This window comes from Peromyscus leucopus, chromosome 9 (genome assembly GCF_004664715.2).
Source record: "Peromyscus leucopus breed LL Stock chromosome 9, UCI_PerLeu_2.1, whole genome shotgun sequence".
NCBI lineage: Eukaryota > Metazoa > Chordata > Mammalia > Rodentia > Cricetidae > Peromyscus > Peromyscus leucopus.
Genome location: NC_051070.1, coordinates 45,285,987 through 45,309,167, shown reverse-complemented (window position 1 = coordinate 45,309,167; position 23,181 = coordinate 45,285,987). Strand labels below are relative to the sequence as shown.

Here is a 23,181-nt window from a genome sequence, read left to right as displayed (position 1 = left end):
TTATGGGAAATGCATGCAGAGCTGTGCACAGAGAAAGGAAATTACAACTGTTAAATCCATTGAATACATAAAAAGAAGAAGAAAAGTCATGAATTACGTACCAAGGAATTTACAGCAGAAACAATAAGTGAAACTAAAGGAAGTAATTAAGATAAGAACAGAAATTAATAACTTAATAATTAGAAACTTGACGAAGCAGCTGTTTAGAAACTCCAGCCGTGCATTCTGTGATAACGTCAGCAGGCTGAAGGGATCTGCAGCAAGCATGATTTGGAAGAGATTAAACGAACAGACATAAACATACAACCTTAGATCTGGGGGTCCAGAGAGGCAGCTTTGGGAGGATTATGCTCCTGTTGCTGCAGGGAAGGCTATGCTAATAAGTTGAAAATCTCCATGAAGTGAATGACTTTCTCGGAAAACATAAAATGACAAAGAATTAAAAAGTGCACAAAGACAAATGGAAATACCTTGATCTGGAAAGTTTCCTGGGAGCTCCTTACCCCAACAGACTAAGCTTAATGTTAGAAGTAAGTTCTTCGGAATTTTTTACATGGCAGTTTTTTTTTTTTTTTTTTTTCATTATGCTTAGAAACTGTTCCAGATCAAGGAAAAGGATTAAACATTTTAGGCTTTTTTTAAGCTATTGTTTAAGTATAGGTACATAGTAAGTGTGTGTACATTCACACACACACACACACACACACACACACACACACACAGAGAGAGAGAGAGAGAGAGAGAGAGAGAGAGAGAGAGAGAGAGAACACAGATCTTTTAGATATAAAAGTTTCAAAAGCTAAAGATTTAATACTGAAAATAAAAGTAGAATTTTTCTCTCAAGTAGTAATTTATAAGTAAAAGATAAAATAGTTTCTAAAAATGCAAAAACTACCTGTTAGAATTTGTTATATTTTATTTTTGCTATAGGAAAACTACCGAAAAAAATATTCACTGATTTTGTTTGTTTGTTTATTTGTTTGTTTGTTTGAGACAGGGTTTCTCTGTGTAGTTTTGGTGCCTGTTCTAGATCTCCCTCTGTAGACCAGGATGGCCTTGAACTCACAGACATCCTCCTGCCTCTGCCTCCTGAGTGCTGGGATTAAAGGTGTGTGCCACCACTGTCTGGTGTTCAGAGATCTTTTAAGTGGCAGGGAAAAAAAAAAGATAGACTTTTAAATTAATTCTGTCAATTAAACAAAATTTTATTAAACTATAATAAAAAGGATATTCTTAGCATAGGTATAGCCTTCCAAACTAAAACCCAATATATTTATCATTAGTGCCAAAATACCAAAATGAGAAACATGGGATTCTTATAATTCCTACCATATAAACCAAGATCATTCTGGAAATTCTGACATAGTGTTCCTCAGATCTGTTTGAGGCAAAACTGTTAATATTGCATGGAACAGCTTTGGGAATTATTTTAGTCAACTCGATAAGGCAAGAAATGAAAATTTAAAAGGAACATTTCTAATTATTGGAAATAAGCTAATATTAATGGATGACTCACCCACACAACCTAAGAGAGTCTGTTGAAGCATGATTAGACAGAGAGAAGTTCATAAGAGAGGTTGGTTACAAGAGATATATCAAGAAGGAACTCTCTCAAATATTAGTGAAAATTGATTACAAAATATAGTGAGGTAAAAAGGAGCTCATGAGCTTAACTGTGTAAAAAAAAAAAAAAAAACATTTAGTAGCTTGAAACAAACCAACCAACCAACCTCCAAAGCATAACTTTCCTTTGCCCATAAAAGTCCATTTGGATAGAGCAGAGATGGTAGTGTCCCTGAGTGGGTAAACTCTACATTGCAGTAACTACAGGTGTATCCAAGTTAATTTGACTTTAATTCCAATAAAATTTAAAATACTTTGACAATTCATTTCTAAGTCTCAACTCTGAGAATAATGCAGAAACTTTGGAAAAAATGACCACCTGATAATTGTGTTTGCTGGGGTAAGGACTTACAGTAGTGGTTACAATATAGTGTAGACAAACAGGATGCTGTATGTGTTTGCTGGGTAAGAGTTTATGGTAGTGGTTACAATATAGTATAGATAAACAGGATGCTGTATGTGTTTGCTGGGGTAAGAGCTTATGGTAGTGGTTACAATCTAGTGTAGATAAACAGGATGCTGTATGTGTTTGCTGGGATGAGAGCTTACAGTAGTAGTTACAATATAGTGTAGACCAACACGAAGCTGTTACTAGGACAAGAGAAACTAAAAAGCCCTTGGGCACTATCAAATTCAAAAAGCAGTAGTTGTAAATAGTATTTGTTTATTTATTTTTGACAGAGTATGTAATAGCCCAGGTTAGCCTTGAGCTTGTTATCAATTCCCACCCCCAGCCTACCGAGTGCTGAGATGATGGACCCATAGCAACCATGCCTGGCAAATATATACGTTTGTTCTGAGAAAATAATCACAGATGCCCACAAGAAGTAGGCACACATTTTTTTTAAATGATTAATGAAAACTTGAAACAATTTGTTGACTGGCAGAAGACTGGAAGGTTCTGGAAGTCCATATGGCAGTTAGCAGCGTCCTTGAATGACAGGAATATGTTCACATTGGTGACAATGGAAACATAGATTAAAAATAGAGCACAGACAGATTGTTAAACCTGCCTCCTGCTACTGTACCCTGTGTGGGTTGCTGCCCTGCCCAGCCTTGCCTGTTGTGTTGATGGTGCTGTTATTTGCCTCGTGACATTTTGTCAAGATCAAAAGAGAGGAAGCAGGTTGGGAGTTGATCCTCGCGCCTGGCACATGCTAAGCCTGATAATGTGAGTCAGGGTGGGAGGCTGTAATCTGTATGTTTAATCAGGAGGAAAATACAGGGGCTTGTTAAAGGGGGCTTATCTCTGGGAGGAGAGTTTTCTGAGTAATTATTTGTTGTCCTTTATACTTTCTGTAGTTTCTGGATTTTTCTACAGTGAATCAAACCTCCAGCAAAGGAAAAGCTTAGAGAGAGAGAGAGAGAGAGAGAGAGAGAGAGAGAGAGAGAGAGAGAGAGAGAGAGAGAGAGAAGATGAGAAATGTTCTGGTGTGAAATGGATCTGGGTGAAAGGTAGAGAATGGTGAAATCAAAGATCATGGAGCTGGACTCCCCTTGTTACTATTGACACTAAATGATAGAGCTGCCAGCACTAGTCAAGGGAGAACTTAGTCACACACTGTATCATTTCCGGTAAGTGTTCCACCTCACTCTGTAATTTTCTTGACTATCCCACTTCACCCTTTGGTGCTTACGTCCTTCGATTTGGTTGGGCACCTCTTTTCGAGCATCCTTTCCACCTTTTCACCTTGGTCTTGCTGGTCAAGGTCATCGCTGTCCTTCTGGGAGGGAGCCTCATCAGAGCCAGGCTCTCTTTAGACTCTCCCATTCCCTCAAAGTCTTCCGCAGCAAACATTCAAAGGCAGCAAGCAGTTCTTTTCCTGTCCCGGCTCGGCCCTCCTGCTTCCACTTGTGCTTTTCAAAACTCCAGTAGAGCTGAGAGAACATCCTCTCCTGGGAGAAATTCATCCCACCAAGGCGACGGCACTTTAATGTTTACACGAAGCAGTCAGGCTGAACCATGTCTGTACATGCCACAGTCGGAATCGGACATGATCTCAAAACCGCCCTATCCTCATCGTCGATTAGTGCACTAGGAGTTGCTTTGGAGCCTGCCTTTTGCTCTAGTCTCATCGCTTCTCAGAGCTCCCAACCTTGCACACACCTGAGTGTGGTCCCATGGCTCCTCTGATGGAGTAGGGCGCTGGGAGGGAGCGGAAGCACAGGGCTGATTTTGCTTCTAGCAGGAAATGCCCACTGCTCTGTGGCTCTCTGTTAGGCTCTGCTCCCAGGGCTGATGCTCGGAGCTGTGCTGCGGCTGTCCAGCACAGCCACCTCCCTACCTCCTGACTAACCTAGACAGTCCCCTGTTTGCAGCAGATTCCTCACCTGTAATAGGCCACCAGGTCAGTGCTTACAGGTTCTGTTCTTGACATCTCAAGATGGTATCTTACCATTTCCCGGAAGTGCCCTCTGTGTCTGGAGCTCTCAGTGCCTGGAGAAGACCCTCCCCTCCCGCTCCTTGGAGAGCTTTTATAGATATGCTTTAAACACTGAATATTCATTTCTCTGGTTTGTGTTTCTGCTTTGTATTCCTGTGTTATTGTTGAGACTTACGTTCAACAATGCATTTCTTTTTGCTTCGTTCCATGGTTCTTTCTGGGTCCGCTTCCATTTTAACATGGTTTCCTTCGGGGGAAGAGCTGCATCGCGCTTTATCTGCACAAATCCAGGTGTCTGAGGAGTGGCTGGTACTTAACACGCACGCACTGCGTGAGATAAGGGTCGAGTGTCTGGTGTGTTGTGTATCGCGGAATTTTGATTTTCTTCGTGTTGCAGTCTCAGTCCGGGGAACCAGAATAACTTACCTTGTACTTTTTCAACTGCGTGTTGCCCTTCCGTGTGAGAAACCGAGGAAATGAACCACAAATATGCTTATGAGGCATGCAGACACATCCTCGATGGCTGTCAGTTCAGCAGAACAAATTAATTAGTAGAAATTATCTTTCTTGGTACCAAAGAAAAACGGCCTCCCTTTGGAATACACGGTGCTGATGATCAGAAAATAAGCCCGGGCGCAGTGGCACCAGCCCCTCCCCTCTGCCATCTGGAACAATGTTCTCACACAGTGATGGTGATGCCTCATCAGCTCCCTGTCCGCACTTCCCACCAGATCTTTATCTCTACTCCCCCATTCTTAGCCTCTGCAAGAGGATGATGTGCATCACTCTCTTCCCTGCCTCTTTCTTCTAGCAGTTCTTCGCTTCCTAATATACTAACTTCCTGTTTTGTTATCTCTACATGTTAAAAACTGTACCTATTAGAATCTTTTTATTTATTTCAATACATTTTAATTAAAGTAGAATTACATCTTTAAACAAGGAAAAACTTATGAAAGCAGAAGTGGCCTTTTGCATGAGTTATAAACCCCCACAGATGGTCTAAGGAAGTAATATGTACATATAAAGATTGTAACACCTAAAGTGTGTCAGATGTTAAAGCTTTCTCCCTCTATCCATCTACCCTCCAAGTTCTTTACCAATGGCAATGACCAGTTTCTTTCATTGTTCCACAAGACATTTTATATATGGCAGATGCAAGCATATAAAGGTTGAAATGGGGGCACTGGGGAGATGGCTCAGTGGTTTAGAGCACTTGTTGTTCTCAAAAAGGACGTGGGTTCAATTCTTACCACCCACATGGTGCTTCACAACTGTCTATAGCTCCAGTCCCAGGGACTGACTCCAGCACCCTCACTTGGTCACAAGTTTCCTTCATCTAGAGTAGGAACTGTAATAGAGCAAGGGTCTCATCTGTCTTGTGCACCACAGTAGGGCTGGCACATCCATCTAAGCCTGGCTCACCACAAGCCTCTCAGATATTTTGTTCAAGGAATGCATGAAACACATCCAATTAGCTTATGTATGCCATCAATATCTCCTTGTTCCTATTTTACTTATTTTAAAGCTGGTGTATGGTATTTTATCAAAATGGGAGTTATAGATTTTTTTATTCAGCTGAATTTACCAATTTTCTTCTTGTGTAACTTTCTTTGCTGTGTTCATAAATTTACCTATACTTGCTTTGAAAATGTTTGTGATTTCATCTTTAAGGTTCCAATCTTAGACTCTATAGAATTTATGTACATTTACAAGTGAAGGATCTAGTTTTGATTTTTCTCTTAGTAGGTGCTCTGTCTATCAACCTTCACTCAACTGTCTGCTAGACAGCCTCAGTACAAGTCTACCATAACCACATTTCCACAGGCATTCGGCCTCTTGCCAGACTTGAGCTGTTTAAATAGCTAAGTTTCAGGACACACCTTGATGTCTGGTAGATCTACTTCTTTCTCATTATTTCCTTGCACATGATGTCTTTGTAGCTATGATTACATTCTTGGATTTTTTCCTTAATAAATTCCACAACAATTTTTTTAATCTTTTTTTTTTTTTGCTCTTGTATGTTTATAAGAACAAAAGAATAGATAAGGGGACTACAGCAAAAATTAAATGTCTTATTTATTTATTTATTTGCTTGTTTATTGGTGAGAATCAACCCAGAATCTTAGACATGCCAGGCAAGTGCTCTCCATAGAATCATACTTCTAGATCTTTAGCAAACATTTTGTAGCTGGCAAGCGATAATTGACTGAGTGAAACAGGAAAGATAGAACTCATATTCAAGAAGCTACAAGACATAGGCTGACTAAAGTGCTGGATGTGGAGGTATGTGGCACCTGCCGAGGCTGGGTTAAAAATAAAAACAACTAGTTAGTTCTACAGTGTAAAGTGGTCAGCCCTGATATCACATACACAAGTGACACTAGACAGCCTCAGCAGGTTGTAGTTAGACATTTATATATATGCATATAACAATGACAATCAAGGAATTTGAGAAGGAAGGTGTCAGAGGGAAGGGCATGGTGGTGGGGGTTAGAATGAGTGAAGGGAAGGGGGAAGTGCAGTTAGTATTTAATAAAATTTTGGAAATCTTAGTAAGGAGCTGCAAGAGCCCTAGGTCCCCTCTGCCACCACACTGAATGTTGAGAGAAGTGTTTAAGAATGGAAATGAGCTATATGAGGAGGGGGATTGGGATTGGCATGAAGATAGTAATAAAGACATATAAATCTCATTCCATAATAGGACATAAAATTAATGTAACCAGAATTAATAAGTAGAATAGGAATGCTTATTGTGGAGATAGTTTAGACAGGCAAGCATGCACACAAGAGGAATTGAAAATGGTATGGGGACAAAGGAGGGCAACACCTGCTTTCGCTTTATATAAACCTGGCCAGTGCTAGGATGTGTTCTCATTCTTTGACTTATTTTTTGAAACTGGATCTTAATAGGTAGCCAAGGCTAGCCTCAAACTTAGTCTTTGGGCCCCAGCCTTCCAAGGGCTTAAATCACAGACCCGTACCACTCTGCCTAGCCATTTGACAGAGTGTTAAAACTTTCTGTATATATTAAGATCAAAAGGAAGGAGGGGGGATAGTGTTTGGGGGTAGAGCACCCAGAGAGCCTGTCCACACCCCTGGCTTTGGTCCCAAGGGGAAAATACAATTAACAGATTAAAAGAAACAGACGACTTTATGTCATTGTGGAAAAGTGAGAGCTCTAGCACTAGGCTTGGCATCTAGATTCCGGGGAAGTGTTGAATGGGTGGACAGTATGTCATTGTCTTGAAAACTCTCCAATTTCCCTTATTAGCGCTATATAAGAATGAGAATAGACTAATGGGCTTTATAGACGGATAGGCAATAAATTTAGAGTATAATGCATAAGAAACAATTGTATTTCTTTGGCAATGACATTTGAATGAAATTTAAAAGAAAAGTCAGTATGAATTTTTAGTTTGTTTTAGACTTTTCACAAGGTGGTTCTAAAACACTAGCCACGGCCACAACCATTCATTGGTATGCATTTGTCAGAACATGACAGTAGAGTTTCTACCAGAAAAAAATCTCTTTAGCCCAAGGGCTGGCTTATGACTTGGGCCTGGTAGTTTTCTTTCTTCTGCTTTTGTCTGTCTTTGAAAATAGGATTAAAACTTGGTCTGCCTGAAGGCAGGTGATGGGTATTCAGGAAATCCTGGCACTTAGTCCTATGGTGTAAGATATAAATGAATTATCCGTGGCCACAGGAGTTACTACTTCCAAGAAGACAACCGGGATGTTAGAAACTGGAGACTCACAGTCATGAGATGTATTTGGAACACCAACCAGGGAGCCTGAAGTTCTGATAGCAGGAGAAATAACTGTTTAAAAAAAAGATGTAACTGTTATTAAGGCAGATCTTATTCTCCAAGGCTGAGAACGCTTTGCCAATAGAATTGCACTGCAGAATGGAGTCCAAAATTTACTTTTAAGTTGCAATGGATTTTTACTAGGAAAGAAATGTTACAAAAATACTATGATAGTATTGTGTGATATTCTTAAAGGAACTAATTTGATTTGTTTTTCTTTGTAAGACATAGATGAGTTTGAGTCATATTGTATTGTCTTCTCTGTGTTTTGTACACCTTGGTCTAATTTTCTTGACCATGCACATTGGCTTTTTAATCTGACAATTTTACACTCACAGAGCTATTCTGTTAGACTAAGCTGCAATTATTTTTGCTGCCTACTTATAGAGGGAAAATAATTTCATGTCCAAATAGATTTAAGTAGAAGTTTCAGAAGTGAAATGTTGCTCCAGCTAAGGTTAAATGTGTAATTGATTTGGGTGCCGTCTGTACAGCCGTGTTAATTGAAAACCATATCTTCAAACTTTTATTGTTCCTAGAATCAATTACTGGAAACTAAAGGACAACACCAAGAGGAAGAAAGAGCCCAAATCCTTCAAGCTGAGCACTGGAGGTATAACTGGCCAATAAAATAAGCATCCTTGGTAAAATCAATTACTTATAAAGTTTTGCAGCATTTTGGGAAAATGTTAGAGCAACATTAAATAATGTTCTGGAATTAAAATCACTTTTAAACCTGTGCGTGCTATGCCAAACTGCTACCTACCTATCTATCTATCTATCTATCTATCTATCTATCTATCTATCTATCTATCTATCTATCTATCTATCTATTCATCTGTATACATACATATGTACATGCATACAGAATATCCACACTTCTTGGGTTAAGTACATTCAAACTCATATGAGAAGGCTGAATCACAGGGTTGGAGTAAAATGGCTTAGTGGTTAAGAACACTTATTGCTCTTACAAAGGACCTGAGTTGAATCCTCAGCACCCACATCCGGCTACTCACAAATGCCCACAACTCCTATTCCAGGGAGTAAAACCTGTCCCAGGGAATCTGACACTGTCACTGGCTTCCCTGGGCACCTGTACTCACATGAGGATGCATGTGTTGGCTTAAAGAGAGAAGGCCGAACCACACTTTCTGTTTATTTAGGCTGTTATTTTGTCCCCTTCCCTGCGACAGAATATCACATCCCTCTGGACCGCACGTTACTGTTTGTAAACGACTTTGGCATTATTGGATTGATATAGATGGTTAGACACCAGTGCTTGGGAACAAACACTTGGGAAAAAACTCATTAAAGGTATTTTATGTTGACTAATATATTAGGGTGGGGGTAAAAAGTCAAGATAGAAGCAGTAAGTGACTTTTAATAGATTAAGTACTCTTTATTTTCTAGATTATAATATAATTACATTATTTCTCCCTTCTCTTTCCTTCCTCCAAACTCTCCCATATACTCCTCCTTGTTCTCTTTCGAATTTCTGCCCTCTTTTTTCATTAATTGTTATTATGTGTGTGTATATATATGTGTGTGTGTGTGTGTGTGTATGTGTATGTGTGTGTGTGTGTGTGTGTGTGTGTGTGTGTGTGTGTGTGTACAGATATATCCCTGGATATATCATGCTCAGTCTGTACAATGTTACTTGTATGTATGCTTTCAGGGCTGACCATTGGGTATTGGATAACCCTCTGGCATGCTCTTCTCTGGGGAACAGTTTCTCTTGCTCTCAGTATTCCTTGGTTGCTGGTAGCTCTTTGTGTAGGGTTGAGGCCTCTGGACCTTTTCCCATCCACTTTGGCATCCCTATGGGTATCATCTTTTTTTTTTTTTTTTAGTTGGTATCATCTTTATTCAGCTCATGCTTGTACGGTCATGTTGGTAAGCTTTATGGGTGTAGCTTCTGACATTAGTAGCCTACGCAATCTCATAGGAAAGTCCCTAGTGTCAGATGTATTTTGAGAATACCTGGTGAGACTCGACATAACATGTGTTAGGACATCGCTAATAACGCTATACTGACCGTAGCTGTAATGATAGGTTCTTCCTGCGAGGCCTCTGGGTGGAACATCTTAGAAGAATTTAGTGTAAGGGCTTTCATGATTTAAGGAAGCATATTCTTTTTGAAAGCAGATGATGTCTCTTATGTAACTTCCCCTACCACTAAAATATGGTTTTTTTTTTATTTTATTTGCTTATTTTTATGAGTAAGGATATTTTACCTGCATGTGTGTCTCTACACCATGTACATGCTTGGTGCAGGTAGAGGCCAGAAGAGGGGCATCAAATCCCCTGGGATAGAATTACAGACGGTTATAAGCCACCATATAGGTGCTGGGATTCGAACCTGGGTCTTCTGGAAGAGCAATGAGGGCTCTTGACTGCTCCGCCATCTCTCCAGCCCCACTGAAGTGTGTTTTTGAATTGTAATGCTTTCATTTTGTAAATGAGGGACTTTGAAAGATGTCTAGTAGATGTTCCAGTTCTGAAGGTGCCTCTAACTGCTGGTGAGTGCTGATGTCCCTTTGAGTAGACTTTGCTGTTTCTACGGTTCTCACAAAGTACTTTTAAAATGTTAAATGTGAGTTTATATGTTTTACTCTGATTTAGGGAACATCAAAACCTTGAGACATTGGTTAGATCATTTTGTTAGGTAAACTGAGGGGAGGAAGGGACCTTTATTATTACCTATGAAGTAGGCCATAAATTATCTAGTGTTTTTTATTGGTTTTGCTCATTTTCTCTTTAAAAGACCTTTGGTTAGAAAAACACTGACATTGTTTTTATATATACAGTGGTTGCTACCAGTAGCCAATTATTCTTCTGGGTTAATTAGATTAAAAAGCCTTAAGCATCTTAAAGATAGCAATGTGTCACATTAATAGTCCCCATTGCTAATACATTAACCTTTCATGGGTGCCAAATAAAAGTGCATGCTATTTGGTTAGCGGTGGAAAGGGTTGCATTTTTGTTACAGGAATCTTGGCCATCATTTTTTAAATTTATTTTCCATACTGCCAAATACATAAATATTGGTGGGAATGTTTGTTTTCTGTACCTATTTTCTCTCTTATTGATTCTGGTGACACATAGATCCAAATTAAACCCACCAGGAAATCTCTGTGGAAAATAAACTCAGTAATCAAGTTTGAAACAACTAACCAAGCCTTCAGACACATATTTTATATTCTTGATCAATTTTTGAAAAGAGTGTGCATTTGTACTGCCTTTAAAGTTTATAGCATGCATTCCCATGGTATCATGAGACACACATCCCATAATTCCTTAATGAACAAAAATAGTGGTGCCTCCTCTCAAGGCAACAACACAAACTAGGTAGTGTGCATGTAGGGTATATACATTAGGTGTACCCTGGGGGCATGAGTTCATTAGCATGCAAAAGGCGACAAGCATTCTCCTGTTTAGAAGTTGACATAGATAAGCACTCAACTCGGCATTTATGATAGAAAGCTTGTGGGATTCCATGTGAGCTTTTCAATGAGTCCTACAATGAGTGCACACCTGGAACTGCACCTGACCCCATTTAACCACTTAAGCAAGAGAAGCACCTAAGAATCCCCGCAGAGAGCTGAGAGATCACCAGTTTAAAGGCTCAGATGGATCTGGACATAAATCATAAACCCTACTGATTTATGAAAACTCAAACCATCTCTGAGTAATAGTTTTTAATCCAAACTAACCCTCAGGGAGAAAAAAAACCAAACAAACCCAGAGTACAAGTTTGACAACAATTAAAATGTACAGTCTCAAACTAGTCAACAAAAATGTAACAGTAATCTTTCCTCGCTGTTTCGATTCTTGTTGCCAATGGAGAGAAACAAGCTGTGCATTCCTTGTCTTTGTCTCTGGTTGACCCATTCTGCAGTGGGCAAGCCAGTTGAGGATCTTCCTAAAGCACCATGGGGAACTCAGTCCCCCTTCCTCTTAGTAGCCAAGCTTGTGGGTGAACTTGCTTTATGAAAACCCAGCCAGAACAGTTGACACTGAGCCATGTGTACTTTGTGCTACACATCAGTGAGCTTTTCATGGCACAGCCTCTCCTGTCCACGGCCATGGGATGTAGGGAGCATGTGCCGAGAAGCCCCATTCACTCAGTGAGTATGTTATCAGGGCACACTCAGCCCAGGCTCTACTCCAGGTAATGGGGTGAACCAGCGAAAAATAGTCCCCAACCACATGCAAATCACAAACCCAGAAACAATCACACAGTGAGAGTTTTCCAAATGGTGGTGAATACCATGACTGTGATATCAGCGTGAGCAGCTGGAGGTGGCAGGTGATTAAAAGGCCTCACAGGAGAGCTAACATCAGAGGGTGAGGAAGACGCTGGTGCACAGAACTCAGAGGCAGAGACTTCTACTGGAAGGGCCCCTTGCTGTCAGCGAAACAGCAAGTGCAGAGGCTGTGGGGGCGGGGGTTGGGGTGGGAATGAGATTAGACTTTGCATGCCAAAGTTTGGATGACGCTGGATGAAAAGGAGTAGAGTATGGAAGCTGGTCCAAAGTAGGAAGGATGAAATATGAGATTGCGTAAGATAGTGACTCTTCTCAAGCCATGGGAGACTTTTAAGCAGAAGGAAGGTGTCTCTGTTGGTTTAAGCCGCGGCCCGCGGAGGCCATGCCGATGAAAGACAGTGCTAGATGTTGCGATGATGGAAGAATTACGAGCCATGGTTACCTTTCTAGAGCTTTATTAGTAGACAGAGACAGAGAGAGAGACAGAGAGACTGCTCAGAGGGAAGAGAATATGGAGAGAGTGCAGAAAGAAAGAGCACAGAGAGGGCACACCAGCTTTTTAGGCTGGGACGCCATCGCAGGCAGGTGACGTAATTAAGGACATAATCCTTACATCCTTAGTCACTGTTCTGTTGCTGTGAAGAGAAGCCATGAGCAAGGCAGCTCTCATAAAAGAACACATTTAATTGGAGCTGGCTTACAAGTTTTGGAGGTTTTGTCCACCATTATCATGGCAGCAGACATGGCAGGCATGGTGCTAGAGAAGTAGTTGAGAGCTACATCCTGATCTGCATGCGGAGTGGGGGATACTGAGCTTGATGTGGGCTTTTAAAAGCACTAAGCCCACCTCCAGGGACACACATCCTCCAGCAAGGTCATACCTCCCAATCCTTTCAAATAGCGCCCCTCCCTGGTGACTAAGCATTCAAATCCATGAGCCTATAGGGGTGATTCTTATTCAAACCATCATTGGAGGTAAGATCACTTTTCTAACTTGGGGTGGGGTGGGGTGGAGGTTGCTATGTGAAGAATGAATGACAGGATAGGGTAGAGACAGTAACCCAGAGAGGTGATAGGACATGAGTCAATTCAGGATGTGTTGATTAGCGAGACAGTTAAGACATCTAGTGGTTTGTATGGGGTGGGAGATCACTGGGGAAACGACTGAGGGAAAACTCCTCCTTATGACTGACCAGAACCCTAGATAAAGGGGTTGGGGAGATAATCAGCCACAAGGGGCTTGCTGTGTAATCATGAAAACCTGAGTTTGGATCCTCAGTACCTGGGTAGAATGAGGGACCCATCTATGGCCCCAGTGATTTGGTGTGGAGGGGATAGAGACAGTGGAGGCATATTGGCCAGCCGGTCTAGCCAAACTGAGCAGCCCAAAGTTCCATGAGAGACACTGCCTTAAATAGAGAGAAATTGAGACAAGCACCCAGTGTTCACCTCTGGCCTACACACATACACACACTAAAAACAGCATCAAGTGTGTCCACATCCCAGAATGCCTTTGGTTGTGTTGCTCACAGGGCAGTTTCCACCAGTTAGCATTCAAGGCCATAATTTAGTAAGACTTTTCTCAGCCTGCCTGCTGAGAGATTCAGCATGGTGACTCAGACATGAGGTCCTGCAGTGGGCCACGCTGTGTGGCACTTGCCTAGGTTTCTAGGATGAGAACAGAGAGCTGAGATGCAGCCACAGCCTATGGGGAATAAACTTGTTGAGAAACAGCTGGTCAATCCTCAGAGATCAAAATGAGCCCAAACACAGTTGACTTCTTGGCTGGCACTGAGTGAGCTCGGACTACATGACTGGGCCACCCAGCCATTGTTTTCCTGCGGTTCCCCATCTCAGAGAGCTGTGACTTTGGCCATCCACCAGGACCTTATTCTGCTTCCATGATCGCACAGGAGGCAGGTGTGCTCAGTTCCCGCCTTCCCCTTCCTTCCACAAATTCATGCTGAGTGTGAGTAGCTGCTTATGCTAGGTGCTGTTTCTGCCCCAAGAACTTTCTAGTCTTATCTTCCAAGTTTTTAAGTCTCTCTGTTGCTATTTACCCAGCTTCTGAGTCCCCTGTCTCTACTCAGCCATGCCTAGGTGACTTAGAGGATGGTGTTGAAATGCCCATAATACAACTATTTAGAATAATAACTAATTATCAAGTGAGCCTCCAGGTAGCCATCTGTAGAAATAGTCAGCGCATCATATCTGTGAGTCTGTTCATGGCTTGAACAGACTGAACTGAAAATACTCAGAAAATTCTGTATCTATAGCTGTGTGTTATAACAATTTTCCTGCCTCATTCTCTAAAGAATACAGTGTAATAAGTCTTTTACTCGTTACACAGCATTGATACTGTATTAAATATTATAAGTAACCCACAGATCATTTAAAACATATAGGAGGATATGTGAAGGGTGGTAGTGCTATGTCATTTTACAGAAGAGACATGACATCAGTGTCCTTTGGTACCCACAGGCAGCCCTGGAGTCAACCCCTCATGGATACTGAGGGATAACTTGTTAGACCATCTCTGGCAGCCTCTATCCTGACCTTTGCGAACATGATTGTCTTATTAATTCAGATTTAAGTTTTGAAGTTGGTGGCTATAAGTGTGGCAGAACATCAGAGAAAGGTGTACTTATTCTGTCTTTTGGAACTTGGACTTCTCTTCTCTCCTTGCAGCCTGCTATTTTCCTTCTCCTTTTCTCTAGCCTGATTCCGGATGACTGACAGGGCCATAGAGCTTAAGTGGAAACGGCTCTGTCCTGCCCAGCACCACCACAGAGCTTTCCGCCACCCCACCCCACCCCCTATTTAGTTCTTCCTGGTTCTTCCATCTCTAGCCTCTGTCTTATTCCTTGGCTTACTTGGGTGACCAGAGCACTAGCTAAGATGATAGAGACCCGGTGAGTGAAACTTTCAAGTCGGGAATTGATGCCCTTTTGGCTTGAAACACACCAGTACCAGCCTCCCAGTAAGGGGCTGTTAGCAGACCCCATGCGTCACCGGATGGAGGTTTCCATAGACCTCCTCTAAGCCGAGGGGAAGAAGCATCCCACACCAGTTTGTGCAGCACATTTGCTTCTCAGAAACCTCTTATCCCTGCAGCAGGCTTGCTACTTATGCACATTTTTCTTGGTTTTAAAGGGTAAATAATGCTTTTCTGGACCGACTCCAAGGCAAAAGTCAACCAGGTGGCCGAGAGCAGTCTGGAGGCTGTTGGAATATGAATAGTACCAACAGCTGGGTGAGTTTTTCTCTTTCTCTAAAAAAGACAAAAAATCATGTTTCCAAGTCAAAGGATAAAAATAAGTGATCACTTAAAAATATATTGTGAATTTCCACCAATCATCATCATCATCATCATCATCATCATCATCTGTGTACTGTAATGGGCAGCTGGGTAATTAATATAAATTCAGCAGGGAAGAGAGTGGAGGAAAGAAAGGGAGGGGGAGGGAGGAGCAGAGAGAGGAGGAGAGGAAGAGGAGGAGGGTAAGAAGAGTTTCAGTTTGGGTCAATTAAAAGACAAACAACAGGACACCTACCTTTTGTTCTTAGCATGTGCCCAGCCTGGAAGGCTTTTTTTTTTTTTTTTTTTTTTTTTTTTTTTTTCATCACCTTTGCCCAGACCTGCAACAAAAACAAATGAACATTTTTACCCCCAAGGAAATTTGAAGTGAAATGTGGTTATGAAAACACTAAGCATTCTTCTCCAGTCATGGGCCTCCTTGTGAACCCACCACATCAAAGAAACTAGGATTTAACTTTTCACTACAATATGATTTAAAAAAAAAAAAAAGCCCTATAGCCAAAGGTATTTTTGGAAGATGAAATATCCTTACATATTTCTGTGGAAAAAACACCCTTGCAATTCTATGTGTTTAATGTGGTTTTGTGTGTAATATATTCTTGAACCAATAACAAAACTTCAAAATATGTGTGACTACAAGGTGTGCAGAGTCAGAACTAATCACAATTTATTTTTTAGTTTAATTAAATCCCAAGTGAATGAAGACTTAAAAGTATTTGGTATTTGTGTGTGTGTGTATGTGTGTATGCATACATATGTGTATATATATATGTGTGTATATATATATATATATGTATATATATATATACAGTTATATTTGGAGTGAGGAGTATTTGGAGTGAGGAGATCAGATATGTTTGTGTGTGTGTGTGTATGTGTCTATACATATATACCTGTATATTTGGAGTGAGGAGATCAGATAGATGTTTTTAAATCATCAAAATCCAACAAAATAATCAAGTGCTGGGCTGGTGAGATGGCTCAGTGGACAAAGGTATTCATCATCAAGCCTGATGACCTGAGTTTAATCCCTGGGACCCACATGTTGGAAAGAGAGATCTCCCACAGGCTGTCAGCTGACCTCCACATTCATGCTGTGGCATGCCCCACCTCCAGATAAATACATAGAGTGTTTTCTAACCTGGAAACTAGGAAATAAATAACTCGATAAATAGTTGAAGTGCAAAAGCTCACTGTGGAGAAATCAGTGTATTAACAATCTTATATGCAGGACTCTTCAGAAGGCAGCTAGAAGTTAAAACTGGTATTTTTTTTTATTAAAATATACATATTGAAGATGATGGACTGTGAGCACATTTGTAGAGAATGTGTGTTGGATGGGTCTATTTTATTCACAATGTATGTTGATATGCTCTGCTATGGCATTCAGAATCTGGACAGTGTGGAAGAGGGAGAACACATTTGAAACTCAGTCTCTGGGTTGTGAGATGTAATCCATACAGTACTGACTTGTCCATGAGGCTTTGTGTGTAGGAGACATAAGAAAACATACTTCGAAATCAAATTTTGTCCGGGATTTGAAACTCACTGTTGAGTTTTCATCTCTCCACTACTCAACAACTTCCAGGAGTCCCTCAGAGAAGTGTCTAGGATCCAGGGAAGGTGTGGGAACATGTGAATGCATACATAGCAACTGGGATTCAGCTAAGGAGGTGACTTAAAGCCCAGCTCTGCAGTGACTACTGGCAAACCTTGGAGAGTGGGTGACAAATTGTTGCTTAGACTCAACAGCTCAAAGAGAAGACCGCTATGTTCTTAGGACACAATGGTGACAATGATTGGGTCAAAATGTTTTACCAAGACAGGCATATCCAAATCCAAGGTGGTTTGCGATTCTTCTCTTATTTGAAATTATGTGATAGAAAGGTGAGAACGTCCTCAGTCTCACCCCATCTTTATTCACCTACACATATTGAGACCTTGCTTAATTATGGACCAGAGCTTCTCTTTTTACCTGCTGGGACACTTTGTTCTAACATCCTTCTCTCCTGAGTCATCAAACATTCCATCAAAGTAGAAAATTCTACCAGTGTAACAGGAGCAAACATAAATTTTGTTGATATGTTGCTGCCACTGACTTAATTTCCTATTTTTTCAAAAGCCAGCTCCTCTGTAGCTGAGGCTGGTGTGGACCTCTCATCTCACCTTTTCCTGGTGCGTAGGATTACAGCTGTACACCATCGTGTTGTCTGCCTCTCGGGGTTTTTGTTGTTATTCTGTATGAGCCAACTCTACCAGTAGGTTTTTGTTTGCTTGTTTGTTTGTTTTTTATTATCTTTTCATGGCCACTGACAATGTCCACAGTGCAAAAACCCTTGGCTACCCTTCAAGTTTGATCTCTGGCCTCTCAGCACTTGGCAAGGTGAATCTTTTCCGCCTCTGAAATAGGTTCTAGGACACATTCCTTTGCTGGGACCCAACAAATCTCAGTGGTCATTTCCTTCCATTCTCCTTCCCGGAATCTCCTGTATCCCAGGGAAGCCACATTCCCGACGACTTCATTAATACCTTGGTGGCCTTGCTCTGCCTGAAGAAACTAAGTCCCTTCCATGCGCTTACTGCTGTTAACTTTCTGTTCCCAACCTGATCCTTTCCTCTAGATTTGCACATGCAGTTGGGTTGACTAAGATACGTAACAGGCATTTCGACCTCCATATGTCTAAAACTAAGCTGTAAATGTTTTCAGTCCGACCTTTCCACCACCTCCACTGGCAACATCCTCTGTCTAGTCTCTCCCAGTGCACTTCCAAATCCTAACAGTCAACTCCTGACTTGTTTTCTTATGTTCACAATTACATATCTGGAATCTGTTTTCAGTAGGAGAGCTTAGCCAGGAATACCTTTTAGTAGGAGGTCATAGCTTGTCAATTTCCTCTTCAAAACCCTCCAGGGGCTCACAGAACTCCCTCTGCCACTTGGGGTAAGAGCTGGATCCTCTCTCTGGCCCCCAGGGTTCTACATGAGGTGGAATCTGTCTCACTCCTGCTCTTTACTGTCATGGCTCTTTCTAGCTGCATCAGCATCCTTGGGGGTATTTGAAAACGTTCTGACACTGGCTGCTTCAGTTTGGGACATTTACACAGCTTCTCCCTTTATATACCTCTTCAAAGTATCCGTCATTTCTCTTCCTTCAAGAGCTTCCTCGGATTCCATCATCTTGATAGGATTTCCTTAGATTGTTCTTTTTTTAAGCCTTGTGGTACCCTTCCCACATACTACTGTATTTTCCCACAATGCTTTCTCCTCTACTATATTTCCCTAACACATCTATTTATACATTTGTCTGACTGTTTGGACCTCTCTGCATAGAAGGATGGGTCTCTTGGATTGTTTCGCTTGCTAATATACGCCAAACAAGAAGCCATGACTAGAATCTACTGCACACACAAGAGAACAAAGTCGTTGAGATTTTACATTATGAGCACAACAAAAGATTTAGGAGAACATTTTGATATAGTAAAATGAATAGGTGTTGAATTTAAAAGAGCTGTGTAGGAAGCATTTGCTAAAATAAGAATGAGACTTGGAATAACGAACAAAACCAAGATACAATTAAAGATGGCCCAGGGGCTGGAGAGAAAGCTCAGTGAAGAGGGCTTGCTGCCCAATCAGGAGCACCAGACCCCAGTACCCATGAAACAAGCTGGGCTTTCCCCAAAGTGTGCAAAGAATGAGCGGCTGTGCCAAACCCAAATGGACATACATCTACATCTCATGGACAGGGTCGTAAGAGCTGGAGGACCAGGAGGAGTGTGATGACACAGTGAAATCGACAAGCTACTGCAACAACTGAGCCAGGCATATTGCCAGCACCTCTCCCAATGGTGCTATCCCTAGTTGAAGAGCTATAGAGAGTTGGCGGCTTCTAAGGAAGAGAAAGTCAGTTTTCTTCTAAGACACGCTCCTTGATAGTTCAACCAAAGTACCTACAGGCAGTACTAGTTGAACTCCATAGGGGTGTGTGTGTGTGTGTGTGTGTGTGTGTGCATGTAGCAATAATTATGGAGGAGCACTTCATGAATTTGAGAATGGACTGTGTTGGGGAACATGGAGAGGAATTGGGGAGGGAGGGAGTAGAAGATATGATGAAAATTCACTGTAGTCATGCATGCAATTCTCAAAAAGGTACGAAAAGGACTTTTGCTCATAAACATAGGTTTAAAATCATAAAATGTTTATAGACCTTTAAAACATTAGGTAATAAAACCTCATTAAGTTATACCTATCTCAGAACTGCAAACACGATGCTCCAGTTCGAGTTTCTGTTGTGTGATAAATGGCATGGCCAAAAACAACTTGGGAAGGACATAATTTATTTCCTCTTATGGTTATAGTCCATCATGAAGAGATGTTAAGACAGGAAGTCAAGGCAGGAACCAAAACAGAGATCATACCTTGCTTCTCATGGTTTGCTCAGCTACTTTTCTTGGCTAGCCTGTATCCATCTGCCTGGGGTGGTACTTCCCACAGCAAGAAAATGTCCCTCAGACATGCCCATCAATAGAGGCAAACACCCAATTAGGGTTCCCTCTTCCTAAGTGTATCAAGTTGGCAACTGACTCTCACGATGGTACCTGGCTTATCATAAAACAAGCCATAAAAAACCTCCTAAAATAATATATCTCATAAATTTTGTATGATCATTTCTACAGATACAGAGAAAGCATTTGATAAACTCAAGTGCTCATTTGTAGTCAAAAGCTCTATCAAAGGAGAAATAGAGGGCAAGTTTCTTTATTTAATAATAAAGCAGAACTTCATAATAAAACAAAACTTCAACAAAAACCTTTCTGTTGAATTATGTATAAGTATTGAAAAGGAAAACAAATCTATAAATTACATCACATATGATGTGATCACCTACATAGGAATCTCAAAGAATATTTATTCATATTAGAATAAATAAGGGCTCACCAATGTTGACTTAGGTAGAATCAGTATATAAAACCCAAATTCATTTCTACACATTTAGAGCAAACAAGAAAACCAAACCAAAAACATGTGATCAAAAAATGTGAGAACTTTTTAAAGAATTATAAGACATTTCAGAAAGACTCTAAGGAATAAAAAATGGCAAGCTGTATCCTGTTAAAGGATAGGGATGAGTTCCCAGTCTATGGTTTAACTAACTGTGGAAGCATAGAGTCAAGAAGAGTTGAAGATAAAGACATGTACCTGAGTATTTAATTATTTAGGATGTCTCACAGTTGGTATTGGCAGGCCAAACATTTGCAGACTTTTGATGTAGGACAGAGCAGTGGAGAACACATCCCTGGGGGCAAATGGACTCTGCAGCAGATGTGTTGAGGACCCATGTATACCTATTGGAAATTAGACAGCACTCTCCTGACACCATTTACAAAAATCAGCTCTAGGGGGAGTCAAGCTTAGAAAGAAAAATGAAACCTTTTTAGATTTTAGAAGAAAATTAAAAACATTATTTAAAAAAATTGACCCAAAATATAAACCAAAAATAAAAAGTAACTATAGCTACATTAAAATTTAATATATCTGGGCTGGAGAGATGGCTCAGAGGTAAAGAACACTGACTGTTCTTCCAGAGGTCCTGAGTTCAATTCCCAGCACCCACATGGTGGCTCACAACCATCTGTAATGAGATCTAGCTCCCTCTTCTGGCCTGCAGGGATACATGCAGATGGAACACTGTATACATAATAAATAAATATTTTTAAAAAATTAATATATCCATTCCTCAAAGGACCTCAATCCAAAGTCAGAAGAGAGTGCCAGAAATTGGTCTTTTATTCTGGGTGTATTTTTTAAATACCAATCAGACTAGAGTTAGTATGTAGGGTATATTCCAAATGGGTCATTTATTTAGAAGTGAATGGATGGCAATTGAGATTCTCTAAGGAATATGAGGAAAAAAGCTCTGCCCTCAATGATGGCTGGGAGGAAACATGGGAACCAGTAGAAAGCCAAAGGCAGAGAAGAAAAGGAAGAAGGCAAAAAATGAGGGACTATGGTAAAAATCCATGGAAAGAATAGTTTCTTGATATGTCACATAGATTCTTGGACAGGAGGCCCCTGATAAGTGTATGCTGAAATGACAGATAGGATTGATCTTTATTTCTTAAACATTTTTATTTCATTATAGCTTGATATTGCTTAATGTATATAGTTATTCTTCAACAATTTTAAATGACATATATTTAAAAATGCATTTTTATTTTGTAAAGTTCCATGTTAGTTTTCATGAGGCACCTGATGTTGAACATGTTAAAAGTCACTGTCAATTATATGTTCAGTTACAATAATAGGCAAGACTTTGTGGGATATATCTCTGAATGCTTTGTCTTCAAGGATAGTTAAGAACTTGACATGACCTCTGAGTTTCCATAAAGGGCTAACAAATCAACAATTGTCTGTATCCCAAGTGTAGTGTGGCCCAGTATTACAAAAGGATGATCCCTTGAACACAGTGGAGGTGGGGACTCATTAGTCCGTCTATCAACCTCAAGGTCACCTTAGAAGTCACCTTCCTGGTGAATAAGCCAGTGTGACTCCACTAATACATTTTCATTCCAATTCCTTTGACCCTGATTCTGTCCTTGCTGTGTTTGTTGAGGTGCCAACACTTATGAACTCTAATATTTGTGACCCATGCTGGCCTGTGTGTAACAGCACAGTCACTAAGATGTCATTGGATAAGACATTAGGACCTCAGCAAAGACCATGTAGCAAACTAAATACACCACGACTTAAAAATCAAACTCATTTCACTGGGACTTCAGTCATTAAAAAACAGAGAAGGTTACCTTAGTCTGATGCACTGCATATAGTTTACAGGAACTCCATTTTGGGTTGTACGGGCTCCAGATTTTATTTTGCTGTTTGTGGTAATTTATGTTTTCTTTTTATTTCAGGGTATATGAGAAACAGTCACTACCATCGGGCTTTCTTCAGCTGACCTTGAAAACCCTCATGAGATGCTTTTCCTTCATGCAATTTTGTTTGGCTTTAGTTTTCATACCTCAACTTCAACTGCCCACCTACTCAGCTGAGGGGTTGTGGGTGGCCAGTTTTCCTCTGTCATTAGTTATGTGTGGATTTAGAGGCTCATTACCAACTCGTGTTTAATCTCTACTGCCAGCATAATGTTACCTTATTTTTCCTAATTAGTTCTGCCTCTTATTAGAAGGCTAATTAGAGCAATGTTAGTAAAATAGTAAAAGGGAATCACGTGACATTCAAGGTAGTTAGAGCTGTGGATGCTGTAGGCTTGTGTCCCCTAATTGACTTTTTTTTTCTTTACTAATTCTTACAACAGGTTTGGGGATCCTTTGGGGTCTTTCTGAATTCCTACTTTCTTAATCTACAAATTTGAGCAAAAGGAGATCTCTTATACTTTTATAAACAAATTTATAAATAAATTCCCAACTACTTCTGTATAAATGGGTCATTTTTTTAAAATGAAAAATTCTCCAGAGTCTGATTCTAACATTCATTTTTACAGTCCATATAGATCAAACACAGTGGGTAGTCACTCTTGGGTCTTCCCTTGGTCTTTATACATTGGTTACTGCTGTTCCCCTGATTTTCAAATGGGAAAATTTGTTTATTGGAAAGCCAATATGTTTATAAAAATTAGCTAGACAGCTATAGGCCTTATCTGACTTGTAAGTATGAGAGAAACTTATCTTTTCTGTGTTCTGTGCAACCTAGTTTAATTAGCTCTCCTGTTCAAGCTCTGTGACCTTGAACAAGCTCATCATTCTTAGAGTAAAAGAATATTG

At 40.5% G+C, this 23,181-nt stretch overlaps 1 protein-coding gene across 7 annotated transcripts in view; it reads left to right on the top strand.

The window, feature by feature from the left end:
• Positions 1-22,828, top strand: part of Epsti1 (epithelial stromal interaction 1) — a 102,435-nt gene extending 79,607 nt beyond the window's left edge. For 4 of the 7 annotated variants that reach the window (XM_037208372.1, XM_037208373.1, XM_037208371.1 and 1 more), the window contains 2 exons: positions 8,353-8,426; positions 22,312-22,828. In XM_037208372.1, the coding sequence (XP_037064267.1) occupies positions 8,353-8,426; positions 22,312-22,525 (288 nt within the window). In that variant the 3' untranslated portion in view covers positions 22,526-22,828. Of the gene's footprint in view, positions 1-8,352; positions 8,427-15,237; positions 15,338-22,311 lie in introns of all 7 variants that reach the window. The other 3 variants (XM_028878513.2, XM_028878532.2, XM_028878521.2) reach the window with 1 other exon arrangement.
• Positions 22,829-23,181: the final 353 nt, after the last annotated feature.